This window comes from Muscardinus avellanarius (genome assembly GCF_963383645.1).
Source record: "Muscardinus avellanarius genome assembly, chromosome: 10".
Lineage (NCBI taxonomy): Eukaryota > Metazoa > Chordata > Mammalia > Rodentia > Gliridae > Muscardinus > Muscardinus avellanarius.
The window spans coordinates 90,382,829-90,406,259 of NC_137796.1; the positions used below are offsets into that span (position 1 = coordinate 90,382,829).

Sequence of the window (23,431 nt, forward strand, 5' to 3'; positions counted from 1 at the left end):
AGCACACCAAGAAGGATGAAGAGGGCCAGCAGGATTTAGGAGCCGGGACTCCTGAGGTTGGGTGTGGTGACATATGCCTGTGCTCCCAATACTTGGGAGGCTGAAACAGGAGGATCACAGGTTTGAGGCCAGCTGGATTCTAGAGCTCACTGTGTAGCCAGCTCTAAATATGACCTTATGCCTCACCCTGCCCCTTAGAGCGCCTTGATTTCCCAGCATCTAAATGGGCCTTTCACAACTAAAGCAGGGGTTTCCTAGGGGAAGAACTGGGCAAGAATGGGACATAAGCATCAGTCATTTCTAGGGACCACTGCAAAGGACAGCGTCTGCTGCTCAGCCCCCTCCCAGTGGTACATACATTGATGGATTTGTTCCCAGACTTTCTATGGGGTAGGTTTTCTTTCTTTCTTTCTTTCTTTCTTTCTTTCTTTCTTTCTTTCTTTCTCTTTCTTTTCTTTTCTTTTCTTTTCTTTTCTTTTCTTTTCTTTTCTTTTCTTTTCTTTTCTTTCTGTGGTCTTGGGGATGCAACCCAGGGTCCTCTACTCCTGGGCTACACCGCTGACCTATTTTATATTTTATTTTGAAATAGGATCTCACTAAGTTGCTGAGAACCTCACTAAGTAGCCGAGGCTGGCTTTGAACTGGTGTGATCCTCCTGTCTCAGCTTCCCAAGTACTGGGATTACAAGTGTGCACCACCACGCCCAGGTGTGGTACATTTTCTTATCATCTCCAGTTTATAGATAAGGAAACTTGAACTTGCCCGTAATTTTGTAACTCAGGCGGCCTGGCTTGAACTCTTTCCCATTAGTTGGCACTGTCTATGATTAAATGAGGACCTACCATGTGCTGGATGCTGGGATAAAAATACCACACATATATTGTTCTGTTTAATCTTCACAAACCAGCCCGGCATGGTGGTGCCTGGTTGTAATCCCAGTACTTGGGAGGCTGAGACAGGAGGACCATGGTTTGGAGACAGCCTCAGCTATTTAGTGAGGCCCTTTGCAACTCAGTGAGATGCTTTTTCAAATAAAAAATAGTGCTGGGGGTGTCGCTCGGAGGTAGAATGCCCCTGGGATCCATCCCCAGTGCTATAAAAATATCATATATATATATATATATATGGTTTGATATTATATATCAAATATATATCATGATATATATTATATTTATATCTGGCGTCTATTTTTTATTTTATTTCATTTTTTGCGGTACTGGGGATGGAACCCAGGGGCATTCTACCTCTGAGCAACACTCCAGCCCTATTTTTTAATTCTTTTATTTTTGAAACAAGGTCTCACTGAGTTGCAAAGGGCTTCACTAAGTAGCTGAGTCTGTCCTCGAACCATGATCCTCCCGTCTCAGCCTCCCGAATGCTGGGATTACTAGCGTGCACCACCATGCCCGGCCTTATTTTTTATTTTGAAGCAGGTTCTCACTAAATTGCTGAGGCTGGCTTCAAACCTATGAGCCTCCTGTCTCAAGCCTCTCAAATGCTGGGCTTACAAATGTGTGCCATCACACCTGGCTCATTAAGCAAATATTTATCAGGCGACTGATATCAGGCATTGTTCTTGGGCACTGTGCAGGTAGTGGCAAACAGCCTCTGCTCTGAGGGGCTCACATGCAAGTGGGGAAACAGCAACACATGGCACAAATAAGATCATTTCTGCCAGGCGGGATGGCGTGCCCTAGTCGTCCCAGCACTTGAGAGGCTGAGACAGGAGGGTCGCAGGTTTGTGGCCAGCCTCAGGATTTAGCGAGGCCCTCCACTCTTAGTGAGATCTTGTTTCAAAATACAATAAAGGGCTAAGAGTATAGCTCCGAGGTAGAATGCCCCCTGGGTTCAATTCCCAGTAACACACACACACACACACACACACACACACACACACACACACACACAGAGATAATTTCTTTTTCATCAGTTCAGGGATGAAAATAAACTTTTGTAGCAGGGAGGGGGCAAGCTTGTGAGTCTGGAGAGGTGCATGGAGAAGGGGGCCCAGGGTGTGACCACACCTTCCTCCCGGGGGGACTGCCTGCCGCCCCCACAGACACCTATGCTTCACTGCCCACCAGTCCCCTGCCTGCCCCAGCATCCACCGCGCAGTGAAGCCGGGCGCCCGAGGAGCCTGGCCACCATGCCACCGGCTGTCCTCCTCGCCTTCTTCCTCTTCCTGACTCCTGAAGGAGTCAAGCTCCAGAAACCCCTGCTGGTGGAGGTAGAAGGTATGTCCCAAGGGCAGAGCGGGAATAAGTCAGGGCTGGAAGCCTAGGTCCTAGCTGGGCGACCTCGCTCAATAACTTACCCTCTCTGAGCCTCCATTTTCTTATCTGTAAGGTTCTGGGAGGAACTGGGACGCCGAGGGCCCGTTCACTCCCAGCTTGTGGGGTCTGTAGGTTTGTGAGCAGCGAAGGGACCAGAGGTTCCTCTCTCTCTCCACAGAGGGAGGCAATGTTGTGCTGCCATGCTTCCAGGGTCTCCAAGACGCTCCCTCGAAGCAGCTGGCCTGGTTTCGGGAGAACCAGTCTGCACCCCTCTTGGAGCTGAGGCTGGGGTTATCAGGCCTGGGCATCCAGGTGGGGCCCCTGGGCCTCCTGCTGTTCATCCTAAACGTCTCTCACGAGATGGGGGGTTTCTACCTGTGCCAGCAGGGACCCCCCTCTGAGGACGCCTGGCAGCCTGGCTGGACAGTGAGCGTGGAGGGCAGTGGTGAGGGCCGGGCCGCGTGGGGGAGGGCAGGGCTGGGACAGAAGGGAGCCATGGAGGACAGGCAGGTCCCGCAGCCCAAGCGGAGCTGGAGGGAGGAACTGGAGGGGCCGTGGGCAAGCACGAGGCTAGTTCTAGGGGCGACTTGGTGATGGAGACGCAGCACTGGGCGGCCCTCGCTCTGCCTCTCTGCATGGCTGTTTCCTCTCTGTCTCTCCCTCTCCTCCCTCTCCTCTTTCCTCCTCTCCCCCCCCCTCTGTCATTGTCTTTGCCTTTCTGGGTCTCTGTATCCCTTCATATCTCCTGATGTCTGGTTCTGGGCCTCCCCAGAAGAGATATTCCGTTGGAATGCTTCAGATGTAAGAGACCTACGCTGTGGCCTGGGGAAGGGGTCCTCAAGGGACCTCAGGGACTCTTCCGGCCACCCCAGAAGCTCCCAGCTCTATGTGTGGGCTAAAGACCACCCTGAGATCTGGGATAGAGAGCCTGTATGTGCCCCACCAGGAGGCAGCCTGAACCAGAGCCTCTCCCGAGGTAAGGAGTCAATGCTAGGGAGGCTCTAGGGTGCGGACCCACAATGGGGATGGTGCCTGGAAGCGGGTGGGTTGGGGATGAGACCCCAAGGATTCGGCTTTCTTCTCCTGTATCTCCCTGCTCCAGACCTCACTGTGGCCCTGGGTTCCACACTCTGGCTGTCCTGTGGGGTGCCCCCTACCCCTGTGACCAGAGGCCCCATCTCTTGGACACATGTGCATCCCAAGAAGCATAAAAACTCATTGCTGAGCCTAACCCTGAACAAGGATCCCCCATTCAGAGAGATGTGGGTCCTGGGGAATCACCTGCTGCTGCCCCAGGCCACACTTCAAGATGCTGGTACTTATTATTGTCTCCATGGCAACCTGACCACTGAGTTGCACGTGAAGATCACCGCCTGGCCAGGTAGAGTTTTTCCTCATTGCAGGGCATCTGTGAGGGGCAACTGTAGGACTTGGGAGCCAGTCAATCTTGAACCCCTTTTCTGGGGCTAGGTCTAGCCTCATCCTGAACCCCAACATCTACACTGAACACTGACTCCCACTCTTTCCTCCTGGCTTCTAACACCCCTGCTCCTCACTGCTGGAGCCCTGGGCCTCCTTCTTACCCTTGTCTGTTCACTCCGGTCCCCACCTACACATGCCTCTCATTTGGCCGCCTTTACTCCCATGGCTCCTTGGATCACCATGGTGACTGTACTCCAGTTCCCATGCCCGGCCATTACCTGGAATTGCCTTTTGATGTCTCACAGACACTTCAGGCTCAACATGTATAAAATCATACTGAACATCTCTCCTAAGTATAGCCTTCTAAGAGGCCTTGCATATGTGGAGAACACCACCACCTGCCCACCTGGCCAAACTAGCAGCAGGGCATCCTTCCCCATCCATCAAATCAGTCACAGTGGAGCCGGATGTGGTGGCGCATGTCTGAAATCCAAGCACTGGGAAGGCTGAGACAGGAGGATGGCAGGTTCGATATCAGCCTCAGTGATTTAGTCAGACTCAGCAATCTAGCACGACCCTGCTTCAAAACAGAACATAAAAAAGGCTGGGGATACAGCTCAGAGATGGAATACCTCTGGGTTCACTCCTCAGTAATACAAACAAAACGAAATCAGTCACCGTGTTCTGCCCATGCTGTCTCCTTAATTCAGTCTTACCATGCTGTCCTCATTAAACTCAGTTTCAGCTTCCACTCCAAACTTGACCTCAGCAGTGTGCTGGACCCCAACGCTGACCTTTTGGATCCACCTCTGCCCTTCATTGTGTCCACACTGTTTTTCCCCGCAGTCCATCAAGCTTCCCTCAATCCTGACATTGCCTGGACACGAGCCATGCTTTGGACGCAGTGTGTTTGACAGATACTGCCTCCGAGGCACAGTCCTTGTCCTGGGACATGGCTTCTTAGAAGGGGAGCAGAGTCTTCATAGCTTGGGATACTGAGTCTTGCTCCGGTCTCCCAGATGTATGGTCCTGTGTTCTCGAGGCTGGGACGAGAGATGCCAGCCCAGGGTCCCCGCCTCATGGCAGCTTTCTCCTTGCAGTATGGCACTGGATGCTGAGGACGGGCGGCTGGATGGTCGCAGTTGTGCCTATAGTCTATCTAATCTTCTGCCTGAGTTCCTTGTTGGCCTTTCTTCATCTTCGAAGAGGTAAACCATGTCCCTTGGTCAGTTTCCCCAAGACCTACCCCATCTTCCTTGGGATAAGCACACTCTGGCCACTTGGACAACCCGTTTTCTCTCCTCCTGCTCTGCCCATCCTACAACCCTGTCCCCCTGCTCCTCCTCTAGCCTCCTTCAGACTTCCCAAGTCCCCTGGAATGTGAACTGCCATCTCCCCCACTGACCCTAGCGAGCTCCCCAACACCCCTAAACCCTTACCCCACCGAGCAGCCTTCCTCTGATGGCTCCCCTTAACTCCCACCAGCCCTGGTCCTGAGGAGGAAAAGAAAGCGGATGACTGACCCCAACAGGAGGTAATGCAGCCCCCTTTAAATTCATGCTTTGAGCTCACTGTTTCCTTGGCCCAGAGTGTCTTTGTTTGGTCTTCACTGGTTGATATACTGCCCAAGCCCAAGCCCAGCCCATAAGCTACCTTCCCTGCGGAGACCTCCTTGGAGTGATCGCAGACTCCTCTGTCCTCTGCAGGTTGTCTCAGTACAGAGGAGCTCATCTCCAGGGAGCAGTCTAACCTCCGAGGGCCTGGACTGAGCCACACCCCCAGCCCTATTTTATTCTATTTTTTAAATTTTGAAACAAGGTCTCGCTAAATTGCTGAGGCTAGTCGGGAACCTGTGATCCTCGCGTCTCAGCCTTCCAAAGACTGGAATCACAACCTTGTGCCACCACGCCCAGCTTGAATTGAATTGTGAAGGTGTCCAAGCGTCCCTTACAGTGCTCCTCCCCTTCTCCCGCCAGATTCTTCAAAGTGACGCCTCCCCCAGGAAACGGGACCCAGAACCAGTATGGGAACGTGCTATCCCTTCCCACGCCCACCTCTGGCACAGGTAGGGGCACATAGGCCCCTTGCAGGCCTCTGACCCAGGCCTGCTCCTCCAGCCTAGAGCTCCGCCCCAGCCTTAGAACTCCACCCATCGTCCTCATTCCTCCAATCCCCAGAGCGCCAACCGCGAAATCCCGCCCGCATGTGGCCCTGCCCCCAGAACGAAACCCCGCCCCAAGGACTTAAAGCTGGGTCTCCAGGACTCAAAATCCTGCAGTTCAGTTCCAAAGCAGAACCTTATCCCAGAACTTGAGGCCACGGCCCAAGGTTTAGATCTGGCCCTATGGTTCAAGGCCAGGTAGCTAAACCCAGGGTCCTTCAACAGAGCCTGAAACATCCTCTCCCCCCTCTGCTCCGTCTCTACTGACCCCTTTACAACATGTTCTCTCCAGGTCGTGCCCAGAGATGGGCAGCAGGTCTGAGAGATGCCTCCCTGCCCTACGGAAACCCGCGCGTCAATGTCCAGGAGGTTGGAGCTGCAGGGCCTCAGCGTCCCCCGGAAGCGGGTGAATGAGGGGGTTGAAGCTGTCCGTGGTAGGAATGGTGGACTGAGCAGGGGCTGGAGGAGGAGGGCCGCCACCTAGCTTCCCATCTCCATCCTCAAACCCACAGGCCTAGAAGAAGAAGGAGAGGGCTATGAGGAGCCAGACGGCGAGGAGGGCTCTGAGTTCTATGAGAATGACTCCAACCGTGAGCAGGACCGGCTCTCCCGCGGTAAGGCTGCCCTCCTTTCATACCGCCTGCTCCCCAGGGGTGGGTCGTGGAACCTGGCTGGACATCCCTCCTTCTCACCAGATGCCAGCAGCTATGAGAACCCCGAGGACCAGCCTCTGGGTCCCGAGGATGAGGACTCCTTCTCCAACGGTAATTTGGGGTCCACGTGGAGCTTCTGGGATGCTGGGAGGACTCCATGCATTGTGGAGTCCCTCACGGGCAGGTGTGGTCCCTGGAGCTCTCCTTCTTCTGCTTCAGCTGAATCTTATGAGAACGTAGATGAAGACCTGGCCCAGCCAGTCACCAGGCCAACAGGTGTGTGTGAGGATGGTCACATCCGGGGTGGGGTCATTTGGAAGCCAGGAGGCATAGTGACTCCCCTCTCCCTTTTCCAGACTTCCTGAGCCCCTATGGGTCTGTCTGGGACCCCAGCCGCGAGGCAACTTCCCTTGGTGAGAGAAGCCCAGGACCAGCCCACACTCCCAGCTTGGGCTGCCCACCCTCGACTCCAACCCTGATCCTCGCCTCGACCTGACTCTGACCCCAAATCCAAACCTAAGCCTGGCCTTAGATTTGATTCTGAACTCTACCCTCAACATGGACCCCATCCGCAATCCAGATCCAATCACTAACTTGATCATCAACACTGAATCTAATGCACTTCCACCCTGGACTGTGGCCTCCAGCTGCCCCAGTGCAGGCTTCCACCATGAGCTCATCCAGTTTCTCCTTCATTCCAACTTGTCCGGATTCTGGTTTTGTTTTGCTGTTGTTGTTTTTCAGTACTGGGGATGGAACCCAGGGGCATTCTACCTCCAAGCTATGCCCCCAGCCCTATTAGTTTTTATTTTTTGCGGGTCTGGAGATGGAACCCAGAGGCATTTGACTTCCAAGCTATACCCCCTGCCCTATGTTTTATTCTCTATTTTGAAACAGGATCTCACTAAGTTGCAAAAGGCCTCACTAAGTATCTGAGGCTGTCCGGGAACCGCAATCCTCTGATCTCGGCCTCCTGAATGCTGGGATTACAAGTGTGTGCCACCATGCCCGACTCCACAGCCCTATTTTTAATTCTTTTTTTTGTGTGTGTGTGTGGTACTGGGGATAGAACCCAGGGGCTTTCTACCTCTGGGCTATACTCCCACACCTATTTTATATATTTTTTAAATTTGGAAACAGGGTCTCACTAAGTTGCTGAGAGCCTCACTAAGTAGCTGAGGCTGGCTTCGAACCTGTGCGATCCTCCTGTCTCAGCCTCCCAAGCGGGGGGATTACAAACATTCGCCACCACGCCCAGCCCCAGTCCTATTTTTTTATTCTTTTACTTTTGAAACAGGGTCTCACTGAGTTGCAAAGGGCCTCACTAAGTAGCTGAGGCTATCCACGAACCACAGTCCTCCTGTCTCAGCCTCCTGAATGCTGGGATTACAAGGGTGTGCCACCACACCCGGCTCTGTTGTTTTTGCGGTACTGAGAATTGAGCGCAGGTCCTTGAGCGGGCTAGGCAAAATGCTCTACCACTGAACTGCATCCCAGCCCTTTTTATTTTATTTTGAGACAGGGTTTCACTAAGTTGCCCAGGCTGGCCTCAAACGTGGGGTCCTTTCGCCTCATTTTTCCTCATCTCTTGGGATACAGGCGTGTGCAACTACACCCAGCTTCAATTCTGTTTTTGACCCTTTCTCTGACCTTGACCATAATCTAACCCATACCTAACCCTTACCCCACAGCTAGGCAGGCCCCAAACCTGATGCCAACCTCATCGATCCCTCCTAGTACAGCAGGGTGGTTCCTCCGTGTCCTCAGGCCCCCCAGACCCCTTCCCTGTGGCAGGCTGCACGCCCCTCCCCTGAGTCTCAATCCTCCATCCCCTGCCCAAACAGGGTCCCAGTCCTATGAGGATATGAGAGGCGTCCTGTATGCAGCCCCGCAGCTCCACTCCCTGCGGCCTGGTCCCAGTCATGAGGAAGGTGGGTGCTTCTGCCCGTCCTGCTGCCCTCTGGGCCAGCCTGCTCCCACCCCTACCTCTGTTTCATTCTGCTCTTTCCTGGTCCTACCTAGATGCAGACTCTTATGAGAACATGGATAATCCTGATGAGCCAGAGCCGGCGTGGGGAGGAGGGGCCCACATGGGTGCGTGGAGCACCCGGTGACCCCCAGGTGACCAGGTGAGCTACGAAGGAGGAGCAGGAGGGAGACAAGCAGGGCTGGCTGGACCAGTGGCTGTCAGGAGGGCCGGGGGCGTGGGCTCCCAGGGCCTAGCGGCAGGGAGAGGGCTCCTTGACCTGTCCCCACCCCCATTTCTTCTGCATAGCGTGGGCTTCCTCAGGCCCCAACATCTACCCCTGACTTGGAACTCCAGGGACCCCCAAGCAGACGGTGTCAATCTCTGGAGCGAAGTTGCTTAGAATGTGTGCTTGTGTGTTTGTGCGTGTGTGTGTGTGCATGCGTGTATATGTGTACATACATATAATGGAAACGTTCAGTCCTTTTGCTTTCTTCAAATAAACTCAGTGAGCTCTTCCAGTCCTATGAAGTAGTGCCCTTTTGTGGGAGGGGAGGGGAAGGTGAGGATGGGCACGCTCCTGCCCCTCTCACTGCCCCAGAGGAGGGAGGGCTGCATTCCGTACACAACACGCCTGAGCCCCTCCTGTGCCTGGCTTCTCCCATTTCCTCCCTTGCCTGCTGCCCACCCCATTCCTCCCCATCAGCTACATTCCCACCACCTGGTTATTTATGGTTCCTTCAGCAGGTTCCCCATGAAGAAGAAAGACTGCAGGAATCGGCAGTCTAGTTAGAAAACATCCTGCATTTTGTTTGTTATTGTTTTTTGCAGTACTAGGGATTGATCCCAGGGGCACACTACCTCTGAGCTACACGCTCAGCCTGTTCTTATTCTTGATTTTGAAACAGGGACTCACTGAGTTGCCAAGGGCCTCACTAAGTAGCTAAGACTGGCCGCGAACCTGTGATCCTACTGTCTCAGCCTCGAAAGTACTGGGATTACAAGCGTGTGCCACCACACTTGGCTGATATATTTGGGGTTTTTATGTGTGTGGTAGCAGGGATTGAACCCAGAGGCATTCTATCTCTATATCCCTAGTCCATTTATTTATTTATTTATTTATTTATTTATATGGTACTGGGGATAGAACCCAGGGATATTCTACCTCTGAGCTATACCCCTAGCCCAACTATTTTATTTTTTATTTTGAAACAGGGTCTCACTAAGTTGCTAAGGACCTCAGTAAGTTGCTAAGGCTGGCTGTGAACCTGCAATCCTCCTGTCTCAAGTACTGGGATTATATATATTTATTTGGAAACAAAGTCTTGTTGAGTTGGTGAGGCTGTCTTTGAACCTGCAATCTTCCATCTCAGCCTCCCAAGTGCTGGGATTATAGGCATGTGCCAACATGCCAGACTCTATTTGTTTTTGAGATGGGTCTTGGTATGTACCCAAGCTGGTCTCAAACTTCTAGGCTCAAGCAATCCTTCTGCTTTAGCCTCTGGAGTAGCTGGAGCTACAGGGGCATACCGGTGTGCCCAGCTTTCTTATTTGTGGTGCTGAAAATCAAACCTTGATACATGCTAAGCATGCACTGCCGCTGAGGCACATCCTCAGCCCTGTTAAATAGGTGTAGTGGGTTGTGGCACAGGCCTATAATCCTAGTATTTGGGGAGCTGAGTTAGAAGCATCCCAGATTCAAAGTCAACCTCAGCAATTTAGTGAAGATGAGACAGGAGGTTCAAAGATTCGAGAACAGCCTCAACGCCGGGCGTGATGGCGCACGCTTGTAATCCCGGCGCTTGGGAGGCGGAGACAGGAGGATCGCGCTGTTTCGAAGCTAGCCCTGCTGGCTTAAGAGACCCTGTTTCCAAAAATAAAAATATAAAATAGGTCTAGGAGTGTAGCCCAGAGGTAGAAGGGCTTCCCGGAACCCCAGTACCACCAAAAAGAAAAAAAAAAAAAAGAATAGCTTCAGCAAGTAGTGAGATTCTCATCAACCTAGTGAGACCCTGTTTCAAATAAAAAATAAATAAGCTGGGTATGGTAGCACATGCTTGTAATTCCAGTACTTGGAGGCTGAGACAGGAGGATGGCAAGTTAGCAACCAGCCTTAGCAACCTTGTGAGGGCCTCTATAACTTAGTGAGACCCTGTTTTAAAATGAAAAAAAGGCCGGGCGTGGTGGCGCACGCTTGTAATCCCCGCGCTTGGGAGGCCGAGACAGGAGGATCGCGTAGGTTTGAAGCCAGCTACGCGCGCTGGCTTAGGAGACCCTGTTTCCAAATATAAAATGTAAAAATAGGCCTGGGAGTGTAGCACAGAGGTAGAAGGGCTTCCAGGAACCCCAGTACCACCAAAAAAAAATAATAAATAAATAAAAATAAATAAAATGAAAAAAAGAAAAAATAAGGGTAGGGGTGTAGCATGGAGGTAGAATGCCCTTGAGTTTAATCCTCAGCACCTCAGTACCACAATAAATGTAAAAATAAAAATTAATTAAAAATAGGGCTGGGGTTATAGTTCAAAGGTAGAATGCCCTTGGGTTCAGTCCCCAGTACCAAAACAAAAAACAAAACAAACAAAAAACACACAAAAAAATTCCAAAGCTCAAGCCAGGTGTGGTGGGGCATGCTTATAATCCCAGTACTTGGAAGGCCGAGACAGGAGGATCACAGGTATATAGCCAGCCTCAGCTACTTAGTGACGCTCTCTGCAACTTAGCAAGACCCTGTTTCTAAATGAAGAATAAAAACTAGAGTCAGGTGTGGTGGCACATGTTTGAAATCCCAGCATTTGGGAGGCTGAGACAGGAGGATTGAGGACAGCCTCAGCTATACTACTTAGGCCCTTTGTAACTCCGTGAGACCCTGTTTCAAAATAAAGAATAAAAAATAGGGCTGGGGGTGTAGCTTGGAGGTAGAATGCCCTCTGGGTTCCATCCCCAGTACCACACACAAACACACACACACACACACACACCAAAAAAAAAAAAAAAAAAAAAAAGGAAAAAAAGAAATCCTAAAGCTAATCTGGGCATGGTGGTTCATGTCTGAAATTCCAGGATTTGAGAAGCTGAGACAGGAGGATTGCAGGTTCAAAGTCAGCCTCAGCTAGTGAGACTTCCAGAAATTTAGCAAGACCCTGTTCCCAAATAAGAAATAAAACCAGGCCGAGGGTGTAGCTTGGAGGTAGAATGCCTCTAGGTTCAATCCCCAGTACCAGAAAAAAAAAAAAAAAAAAGGAAAAGAAAAATAAAAGAAAATAAGTTTGGTGATACAGTCTAGTGGTAGAAGGCCCCTGGTTTCCATCCTCAAACCACACACACACACAAAAAGAAAAAGAAAAAATTCCTAAAGCTCTTTGTAAGACTGATTAGAAAATTTCAGTATCTACATTTTTATTTCAGTTCAAGAATTTCTTTTCTCGTTTAATCTAATTCCCTTGGAACTACAGTTTGTTTATTTGTTTGTTTATTTATTTATTTACTTATTTATTTATTTTTGCAGTGCTAAGGGTTGAACCTAGGCTTTGCATATGCTAGGGAAATACTCTGCCACTGAGCTGCACCTCCCAGCCCAGAATTCCTTTCCTTAATGCCTCAGTTCATACCATCTCACTTTCGTTTTACAGAATTCTTTTCAATCACCGACCACTTAAAACTCACTTTACCTGTACCAACCTTACCATTACGTGTCAGGCATCATTCTAAATGCTTTATGGGCAGCATCTTATTTTGTGTCCACAAAAACCCTGGGAGGAAGGTACAGTAAAATTGTCATCTTAAACCCAAGCGACTGAAGCTGGAGACGTTAAATACCTGTTTCAACCACTAACTGACGCGAGGCGGAGTAACCTGCCCTGACTCACTCCCAGATCCATGAGTTCTCCCATGGTTTCTTGGTGTCACCATGGGAGGTTTCTTCTTTCTGTTTCTTCTGCTGGTAGGAGTCCCTTGGGTTCCCTGGGCCCCACTGCCGTCCCCTGGGGCCAGCTTGCTTTGGCTTCTGCCACTGTCTTACCGGCTGCACAGGTTTCTGACCAATTTATTCTTGACTTTCTCAGAGCTGGTGTGTGTATATGTGTGTGTATATGTGTGTGTGTGTGTGTGTGTGTGTGTGTGTGTGTGTGTGTGACTGGGAATTGGAATCTCAGAGGCATTCTACCTCTGAGCTACATTCCCAGCTCTTTTTATTATTTGGAAACAAGGTCTCATGAAGTTACTGACAGCCTTACTAAGTAGCTGAACCTGTTCTGTCTCAGCCTCCCAAGTACTGGGATTAAAGGCCTGCTACCCCACGCCTGGCTCAGAGCAGGGTTTTGCACCCAGTTTGATCTGGATCCAAGCCACAGGTTTGATTGCCCATGATGGCTTTTTCCATCCACGGCCTGTTGAGAGCTTACTTCTATGTTGCATACCAGGGCCTGGGGAAGAATTTTTTCTTGTGTTGTTTGTGCCCCCCAAAAACAGCTCTTCTCAGTTCCCAGCTTTGGGCCCAAAGCTCAGTTTCAGCTCTGCTGATCCTGGGGCCTCAGCCTTGAACTCTGTCCCAACATGAGTATTAAAGTGCCATTCCTGGGGATTCCTGACTCCTTGTGGGCTGCTTGACTTCACATCCCGCTCCCCTGCTATTGTGACTTTGACTTCCTTCTTCATTTCTGTACCAAGAAGATTCTATCTTGCTTTTGAGCTCAGCTCGCGCGCGCCCTGTCTCTCTCTCTCTCTCTCTCTCTCTCTCTCTCTCTCTCTCTCTCTCTCTGTGTGTGTGTGTGTGTGTGTGTGTGTGTGTGTGTGTTACTGGGGATGGAACCCAGGGGCATTCTCCCTCCAAGCTGCAACCCCAGCCCTATTTTTTATTCTCTATTTTTTTTTTTTTTTTTTGTGGTACTGGGGTTCCTGGAAGCCCTTCTACCTCTGGGCTACACTCCCAGACCTATTTTTACATTTTCATTTTTGGAAACAGGGTCTCCTAAGCCAGCGCGCGCGGCTGGCTTCGAACCTGCACGATCCTCCTGTCTCTGCCTCCCAAGCGCGGGGATTACAAGCGTGCGCCACCACGCCCGGCTTTATTCTCTATTTTGAAATAGGGTCTCACTGAGTTGCAGAGGACCTCATTAAGTAGCTGAGGCTGTCGGTAAACTATGATCCTCCCATCTCAGCCTCCTGAATGCTGGGATTACAAGTGTGCACCACCACACCTGGCTAGCTATCTATTTAAAAAAAAATGCTAGGCAGGTTTAGTTGCATAGGCCTGTAATCCCAGTATTTGGGAGGCTGAGACAGGAGGATTGCAGGTTCAAAGCCAGCCTCAGCAAATTAATGAGAGTATCAGCAATTTATGAGATCCTGCTTCAAAACAAAAAATAAGCCGGGTGTGGTGGCTCAAGCTTGTAATCCCCGCGCTTGGGAGGTGGAGACAGGAGGATCGCTCAGTTTCCAAGCCAGCCGCGCTGGCTTAAGACACCCTGTTTCCAAATAAAAATATAAAATAGGTCTGGGAGTGTAGCTCAGAGATAGAAGGACTTCCAGGAATCCCAGTACCACCAAAAAAAAAAAAAAAAAAAAAAAAAAGGCTGGAGGAGCTGGGCATGGTGGCACATGCTTATAATCCCAGTACCTAGGAGGCTGAGACGGGAGGATCACAGGTTCGAAGCCAGCCTCTACAGCTTCATGAGACCCTGTTTCAAAATAAAGGATAAAATAGCGCTGGGGGTATAGTTTAGAGGTAGAATGCTCCTGGGTTAAGTCCCCAGTACTACACATGCACGTGTGTGCACGCGCGCGCGCACACACACACACACACACACACACGTGTTGGGGGTGTAGCTGGGAGCTAGAAAGCAGCTTAGTGGAAAAGCATTTGCTAGCGTTTGTGAGGCCCTCTAGGTTCTATCCCTAGCACTTTAAAAAATAAAAAATAAAAATAAATAAATAAATAAAATAAGCCGGGCGTGGTGGTGCATGTGTTTGGGAGGGAGGCTGAGAGACAGGAGGATCTCGGTTCGCAGCCAGCCTCAGCTACTTAGTGAGGCCGTTTGCAACTCAGTGAGACTGTTTCAAAATGAAGAATAAAAAATAGGGCTGGGGGTGTAGCTTGGAGATAGAATTTCCCTAGGTTCTAGCCCCAGTGCCACAATAAATAAATAAATAAATAAATAAATAAATAGAAACAGAACAAACCCTGATACTTGGTGTTCTATTTCGCTTAGTTTATATATGTGTTTGGGGCTTGAAGCATGAAACTCCAGCATTTGCCTGGGCTTCCATCTTAAACACAAGAGCTTGATGGCTTGAAAAACCTCACAAAACAAACAAAAAAACTCCGAGTCTGGCTGGGTGTGGTGGCACATGCCTGTAGTCTTAGAACTTAGGCTGAGACAGGAAGATAGCACATTCAAGTCCAGCTTCAGCAATTTAGTGAGACCTGTTTCAAAATAAAAAATAGAGCTGGGTGTGGTGGCGCACGCTTGTAATCCCAGCATTTGGTAGGCAGAGACAGGAGGGTGTGGTTCGTGGCCAGCCTCAGCTACTTAGTGAGGCCCTTTGCAACTTAGACCCTGTTTCAAAATAAAGAATAAGCTGGGCGTGGTAGTGCATACTTGTAATCCCAGCACTTGGGAGGCTGAGACAGGAGGATTGCACAGGTTCAAAGACAGCCTCAGCTACTTAGCGAGGCTCTCAGCAACTTAGTGAGACCCTGTTTCCAAAAAAGTATAAAATAGGTCTGAGAGTATAGCCCAGAGGTAGAAAAGCTCCTGGGCTCCACCCCCAATACCACCACCACCACAAAAAAAGAAAAGGATAAAAAATAGGGCTGGGGGTGTAGTTTGGAGGTAGAATGTCCCTGGGTTTCATCCCCAGCACCTCAAACAAACAAATACCCCAAATTACTAGACTAAAAAAAAAAAAAGCCTGGCATGGAGGCACATGCCTGTAATCCCAGTGCTTGGTGGCGCACACTTGTAATCCCAGTACTTGGGAGGCTGAGACAGGAGGATCATGCAAGTTCGAAGCCAGCCTCAGCTACTTAGCGAGGCTCTCAGCAACTTAGTGAGACCCTGCTTCCAAATAAAATATTAAAAATAGGTCCAGGAGTGTAGCTCAGAGGTAGAAAAGCACTTGGGTTCCATCCCCATTACCACACACACACACAAAGGGTAAAGTGTGTAGTTTATTTTTATTTTTTATTTTTGGTGGTACTGGGGGATGGAACCCAGAGGCTTTCTACCTCTGGCTTATACTCCTAGACCCATTTTATATTTTATTTGGAAACAGGGTCTAAGTTGCTGAGAGCCTCACTAAGCAGCTGAGGCTGGCTTCAAACCTGCGCGATCCTCCTGTCTCAGCCTCCCAAGCACGGGGATTATAAGCATGCACCACCACGTCAGGCTATATGTATTATTTATAAATTGTATGTATATATATGGTACAGCTGTAGAAACAGGGGCTTGAGCTGGGCGTGGTGGCACACACTTGTAATCCCAGCATTTGGGAGGCTGAGACCGGAGGATCACAGTTCACAGACAGCCTCAGCTACTTAGTGAGGCCCTTTGCAATTTAGTGAGACTCTGTTTCAAGATAAAGGATTAAAAAATAGGGCAGGGAGTGTAGCTCGGAGGTTGAATGCCCCTGGGTCCATCTCTAGACCCACAAAAGAAAAGAAAAGAAAAGAAAAGAAAAGAAAAGAAAAGAAAACAGGGGCTTGGGGTTCCTGGGTGGAGGTTGCGACAAGCCATAGGAGAACCGCTGAGAAAGCCACTGCTTGTATCTAGAATTTACTTTTCCAATGAGGATTTCCATTTATTTATTTATTTATTTATTTTCGGTACTGGGGATGGAACCCAGGGGCATTCTATCTTCGACCTACAGCCGCAGCCCTATATTTTATTCTTTGTTTTGAAACAGGCTCTCACTGAGTTGCAAAGAGCCTCACTAAGTAGCTGAGGCTGTCCACGAACCGGGATCCTCCTGTGCCAGCCTCCCGAATGCTGGGATTACAAGTGTGCACCACCACGCCCAGCTCGGATTTCCTTTATTGATGAACGTTTCTTTCACAGCAGGATGAATTTCCAGAACTAATCCTGTGTCTGCATGTTTCTAAATAGCCATCTCGAAATATACCAAAGAAGTATATTCTATGGTGGTGTATTCTGGCCATCAGGGCTTTTGGTGCAATCTTTGTGCCTCCAGCGGGATACAAAGGCCTCAGACCTGGGAAGTCCTTGCAGTCCCCTCTGTCAGAGCCCGGGAGCCTTTGTGCGCGGGGAGACAGCGCCACCTGCTGGCTGGAGCCTTTAGGCCTGGTCCGGGCTGAGTCTGCGGAGGATCTGAGCCCTGGTCTGGAGAACACGTGGGGGGATGTGATGTGTCAGGGGCGCTGGTGGTGTCCGGAATGGATGTGGGCAGTGGCCCAGATGCTGTCTTGATGGATGCCGAGGCACATGTGTTGTGTGTGAGGTGCCTGTGGTATTGGGTGTGTGCTGTGTGGGTGTGACATGGTGTGGACGTGTGGTGTGATGTGTCAGGGGTTTATACAGTTGGAGGCAGAATGAGAGGTGTGACGTGTTGGAGGGGTGTGTTTATGTTGTGTTGTGTAGGAGTTGTGTGGAAGATACAGTGTCTGAGGTGTGTGATTCCATTTGTAGGAATGTGGGTGTGGGTGTGTGTTGGGGGAAATATAATTAAAAAACAAACTCTTCCAGAGCAGAAAACTTTTCCACAGAGGCAGTAGAATTAGAAAAGTCTTTTTTTTTTTTTTTTTGCACAGGACATTTTCTCTTAGCTATACCCCTAGCCCTATTTTATTTTTTATTTTAAAACAGAGTCTAGCCGGGCGTGGTGGCGCACGCTTGTAATCCTCACTATTGGGAGGCGGAGACAGAAGGATCGTGCAGGTTCGAAGCCAGCCATGCTGGTTTAAGAGACCCTGTCTCCAAATAAAAATATAAAATAGGTCTGAGAGTGTAACTCGGAGGTAGAAGGGTTTCCAGGAACCCCAGTACCACCAAAAAAGAAAAACAAAAACAAAAACAACAAAAAAACAGAGTCTAAGTTTCTTTTTCTTATTTTTCTTTTTTCTTCTGCGGGTCTGGGGATGGAACCCATTCGACCTCCAAGCTACACCCCCTGCCCTACTTTTTATTCTTTATTTTGAAACCAGGTCTCACTGAATTGCAGAGGGCCTCACTAAGTAGCTGAGGCTTTCCACGAACCGCGATCCTCCAGGTCTAAGCCCGGCCAGAGTCTAAGTTTCTGAGGCTGGTCTCAAACCTGTGATCTTCCTGTCTTAGTCTCCCAAGTACTAGGATCACAGGCGTGCAACACCACGTCCAGTTTATGCAGATTTATATATTTATTTTCATTTATTTTTTTTGCGGTACTGGTGATGGAACCCAGTGGCATTCTACCTTTGAACTACACTCCCAGCTGTATGTTTTTATTCTTTATTTTGAAACAGGGTCTCACTGAATTGCAGAGGACCCCACTAAGCAGCTGAGGCTGTCTGTGAACCGCGATCCTCCTGGCTCAGCCTCCGGAATGCTGGGATTACAAGCGTGCACCACCACGCCCGGCTATGCAGACTTAGATAGCCAGAGAAGCTGTTAGTCTCGGCTTCCTTTGAGTGTGTATGTGTGCACATGTGTGTTTTCCAGCCTTTCCTCTCGGTATGAAGACATGCAGAAAAAGAAATTCAGAAGTTAAAACAATCTGGAATTGTTTTGGGGGGGATACTGGGGATGGAACCCAGGGGCATTCTACCTCTGAGTGACACCCCCTGCCCTATTTTTTATTCTTTATTTTTTTATTTTTTATTTTTTGGTGGCACTGGGGTTCCTGGAAGCCCTTCTATCTCCGGGCTACACTCCCAGACCTATTTTATATTTTTGAAACAGGGTCTCTTACGCCAGCGCGGCTGGCTTTGAACCTGCGTGATCCTCCCCTCTCCACCTCTCAAGCGTGGGTATTACAAGCGTGTGCCACCACACCCGGCTTTTATTCTTTGTTTTGAAACAGGATCTCACTGAGTGGCAGTGGGCCTCACTAAGTAGCTGAGGCTGTCTGTGAACTGTGATCCTCCTGTCTCAGCCTCCCAAGTACTGGGATTACAAGTGTTCGGCACTGCGCCCAGCTACAATTTGAAATTTTAATCCTCAGTATGAGGAAATGGTCCTTAATCACAGAGGGAGCCTGTTTCAGTAGGATCTTCTTGCGTGATGCTGGGTAGGGGCAAGCGGCAGCGCCCTGTGGTGCCAGGGAGAGCAACCAATACTCCATGGTGCCGAATGGCACTGAGCTGTGGGGCGTGGTGGTACGTGCGTGTAATCCCAGTACTTGGGAGGCCAAGACAGGAGGATCGCAGATTTGAGACCAGCTTCAGCAATTGGAGGGTCTCTGTTTCCAAATAAAAACTAAAATAGGGATGGGGGTGTAGCTCAGAGGTAGAATGCTCCTGGGTTCCATCTCCAGTATCACACACACACACACACACACACACAAAGAAATGAAAGAAAAAAATGGCACCGAGCCGCAGTGATCTGTAGGTTAGATGCATATGCCGTGGTTTGCTGGTGTGGTGGCATGCGCCTGTAATCTCAGTACTTGGGAGGCTGAAATAGGAGGGTCACAGGTTTGAGGACAGCCTCAGCAGTTTAGTGAGGCTTTCATCACTTCGTGAAACCCTGTTTCAAAAAAAAAAAAATAGAGCTGAGCGTGGTGGCGCACGCTTGTAATGTTGTACGCAGGTTTAGGGAGAAACGAGAGACTCGAGAGTCCAAGGGAAAGTGCCAGTTGAAACCTTTATTATCTGGCCAGCGGTGGTACCCCCAGTCTAGAAATCTGACTGGAGGGGCGCACCGTCTGCAGGGGAGAGGGCTTATGTAGGGGAGGAAGAAGAGAGAGAGAGAAAAAGCCACACGCCAGGTAGCCTTGCGATGAGCCAGAGCAGCCATCTCACGGAAGCAGACGGCGGGTATCTATATCTTATTTGGCAAGAGCTTAATGTCCCAGCCTTGAGCAGCACAATTTACTTTTGTGCGGTGGGAAAGAAAGGGAGGGGGCGGTAAGTGAAACAGTGTGGGATGGCTGACAGAAGCAAAGGGGGGTGACTTTTGCTATTACATTTGGTACAGGCACAGGATTTGTGGAGTCATCTTAAACTTAGCCAATTAACACAGAGTATTACAGTAATCCCAGCATTTGGGAGGCTGAGACAGGAGGATCACGGTTCGCAGCCAGCCTCAGCTACTTAGTGAGGCCCTTTGCAACTCAGTGAGACCCTGTCTCAAAAATAAAGAATAAGTAATAGGGCTGGGGTGTTTCTCAGGGGTAGAATGTCCCTGGGTTCCATCCTCAGTACTGGGAAAAAAAAAAAAAAAAGGCCTGGGTGTGTAGCTTGGAGGTAGAAGGCCCCCGGATTGAATCCTCAGTACCACACAAAAGCAAACAAATAAACAAATGCAATGATGTTATCCATGGTAAATGGAGAAACACCTACTTTTTTGTGGCACTGGGGTTTAAACACAGGGGTGTTCTAACTCCAAGCTACACCCTCCCAGGCCTATTTTTTATTTATTTTTTATTTTAAAACAGGGTCTCACTGAGTTGCAAAGGGCCTCACTAAGTAGCTGAGGCTGTCTGTAAACTGTGATCCTCCTGTCTCAGCCTCCCAAATGCTGGGATTGCAAGCCTGCACCACCATGCCCGGCTTCCCTATTTTTATTTTGAAGCAGGGTCTCACTAGGTTGATGAGAGTCTCACTACTTGCTAAGGCTGTTCTTGAATCTTCGATCCTCCTGTCTCAGCCTCCTAAGTATTGGGATTACAAGCGTGTGCTACCACACCAGGCTAAGCACCTGTATTTGAAAGGATAGAGACATTTTGAAAGGGTCAGGGAGGAATCGTCTCTTCTCTGGTTTTCAGTAGGGAGAACTAAGCTTCTTATTTTTATTTTTTATTCTTGTAGTACTGGGGATTGAACCCAGGAACATTTTTACTCCAAGGTACACCCCCAGTCCCTTCCTTTTCTTGATAATGGGGATTGAACCCAGAGGCATTCTACCTCCAAGTTACATCCTAGCCCAATTTTATTTCTTATTTGGAAACAGGGCATCTCTAAGTTACCAAGGCTGGCTTTGAACCTATGATCCTCTTATCTTAGCCTCCCAAGTACTAGGATTACGAGTATATACTACCACACCCAGCTACTCCCAGCCCCCTCCCCCCCCCCCCTTATGGTACTGGGGATGGCACCCAGGGGCTTTCTACTTCTGGGCTGTACTCCCAGAACTATTATTATTTTGTTTTGAAACAGGGTCTCAATAAGTGGATGAGAGCCTCACTAAATAGCTAAGGCTGGCTTCAAACCTGCATGATCCTCCTGTCTTGGCCTCCCAAGTACTAGGATTACTCCTGTCTTGGCCTCCCAAGTACTAGGATTACAAGCTTGCACCACCATGCCCAGCTCCACCAGGTCCTTTTTATTTTATTTTATTTTACTTTATTTTTTGCGGTACTGGGAATGAAACTCAGGGGCATTCTAGCTCCAAGTGACACCCCCAGCCCTATCTATCTTTCTCTCTCTCTCTCTCTCTCTCTCTCTCTCTCTCTCTCTCTCTCTCTTTCTTTCTTTCTTTCTTTCTTTCCTTCCTTATTTATATTATTTTGTGGTACTGGAGATGGAATCCAGGGCATTCTACCTCTGAGCTACACCCCCAGCCCTATTTTTTATTCTTTAGTTTGAAATAAGGTCTCACCAAGTTGTAAAGGGCCTCACTAAGTAGCTGAGGCTGTCTTCAAACTGCGATCCTTCTGTCTCAACCACGATCCTTCTGTCTCAGCCTGTCGAATGCTGAAATTACAAGCATGCACCACCATACCCAGCTCTTCTTTATTTTTTGAAACAGGGCTTCACTGAGTTGCAAAGGGCCTCACTAAGTAGCTGAGGCTGTCTTTGAACTGGGATCCTCCTGTCTCAGCCTCCTAAAGGCTGTGATTACAAGTGTATTGCACCACACCTAGCTAGCCCTTTTTAATTTTTGTTTTAAAACAGGGTCTTGAGCTGGGTGTGGTGGCACATGCTTGTAATCCCAGTATTTAGAAGGCTGAGACAGGACAGCAGGTTCTCAGACAGCCTCAGCTACTTAGTGAGGCTTTTTGCAACTTAGTGGGACCCTGTTTCAAAAATAAAAAAATAAAAAATAGGGATGGGGGTATAGCTCAGAGGTAGAATGTCCCTGGGTTCCATCCCCAGTACTGCAAAACACACACACACACACACACACACACACACACACACACACACACACAAAACAGAGTCTTGCTGGGTTGCTAAGAGTCTCCCCTAAGTTGCTGAGGCTGGCCTAAAACCTGTGATCCTCCTGTCTCAGTCTTCCAGCTACTGGGATTACAGGTGAGCGCTGCTACTACATCAAGCTATAAATTATTTAAAATTCTTAGCACAACGCCGGGCGTGGTGGCGCACGCTTGTAATCCCCGTGCTTGGGAGGCGGAGACAGGAGGATCGCACAGGTTCGAAGCCAGCCGCGCTGGTTTAAGAGACCCTGTTTCCAAATAAAAAATATAAAATAGTCTGGGAGTGTAGCCCGGAGGTAGAAGGGTTTCCAGGAACCCCAGTACCACCAAAAAAAAATAAAAAATAAAATAAAATTCTTAGCACAAGTCAATGTCTTCATACCACACTGTGTGTTAAATTGGTCTTTCCACACTTGAGAAAAAGTTCATAGGAGAAATAATATTTATAAGTAAAGGAGAACAGCTGGGCGTGGTGGCACATTCTTGTAATCCCAGCACTTGGGAGGCTGAGACAGGAGGATAGCGCAGGTTCGAAGCCAGCCTCAGCTACTTAGTGAGGCTTTCAGCAACTTAGTGAGACCCTGTTTCCAAATAAAATATAAAAAGGTCTGGGAGTATAGCCCGGAGGTAGAAAGCCTCTGGGTTCTACCCCCAGTACCACACACACACACACACACACACACACACACACACACACAAATCTGGGCATGGTGGAGCACGCTTGTAATCCCACGGCTTGGAAGGCTGAGACAGGAGGATCACACAGGTTGGAAGCCAGCCTCAGCTACTTAGGCTTTCAGCAATATAATGAGACCCTGTTTCCAAATAAAGTATAAAATAGGTCTGGGAGTATATCCCCGAGGTAGAAAAGCCCCTGGGTTCCACCCTCAGTACCACAAAGAAAAATAAATAAATAAATAAAAAAGACAAAAAGTGCTGGGGTCTAACTTAGAGGCAGAATACCCCTAGGTTCAGTTCTCAGTACCAGAAAAACTCCAGGTGTGCGCCACCATGCCTGGCTTTGGCTTCTTAAGTTAGTCTGTTTTTGAGCTGTGGTGTGCTAAGGTGTATATTGTAGGAATGTTTTCTATGGGTGTATACTGTCTTGACATTGGACACAAAATGTGTTTGTGCGAACGTACACGAGTGAATATGGGCACGGAGTGGAAGTCCTCTTGTCCACCGCGGTCAGCGTTTGGGGAGGACAGTAAGGTGATATTCGCAAAGTCCTTGGCCTAATTCCAAAGCTTCTACTGAAATTTCCACTCGAGCTTCCAGTTTAAGAACTACAATTCCCAGGATGCTCCGCTCTTCCACCCACCAAGGAGGCGGGTCTCTTTGATGGGCAGGTCCGGGAGAAGGCGTGCTAGAAGAGGGGAAATGCCCAGCCAATGGGTGAGCTAGACCGATTCGAAAACCTTCGCTGATTGCACCGAGGGGATTGGAATCTTTGGCGCCTTTGTTTCATTGGTGGATGCTTGATGGGCGGAGATCCTGACCAATGAAAAGGTGGGGAGGTGGATCCAAAGCGTGTAGGTGGAGAGAAGTGCCGACTAACGGGCTGTTTGCCCAATAAGAGGCGGAAGTCCCCGGAGAGGGTGGGGCTAGGGTGAAGGCTGGCGTGTGTGGCCGCCGAGGGAGTGCC

General features: G+C 49.3%; 1 protein-coding gene across 1 annotated transcript; it reads left to right on the forward strand.

The window, feature by feature from the left end:
* Positions 1 to 2,096: 2,096 nt before the first annotated feature.
* On the forward strand, positions 2,097 to 8,623 carry CD19 (CD19 molecule; the record flags this gene model as incomplete). Its single annotated transcript, XM_080703914.1, has 14 exons — positions 2,097 to 2,234; positions 2,452 to 2,718; positions 3,046 to 3,249; positions 3,376 to 3,654; positions 4,796 to 4,903; positions 5,181 to 5,229; positions 5,672 to 5,760; positions 6,149 to 6,262; positions 6,369 to 6,470; positions 6,552 to 6,620; positions 6,729 to 6,785; positions 6,866 to 6,922; positions 8,354 to 8,440; positions 8,532 to 8,623. The coding sequence occupies exons 1-14, from the start codon at positions 2,147 to 2,149 to the stop codon at positions 8,621 to 8,623; spliced, it is 1,662 nt and encodes a 553-aa protein (XP_080560040.1). The 5' UTR covers positions 2,097 to 2,146.
* Positions 8,624 to 23,431: the final 14,808 nt, after the last annotated feature.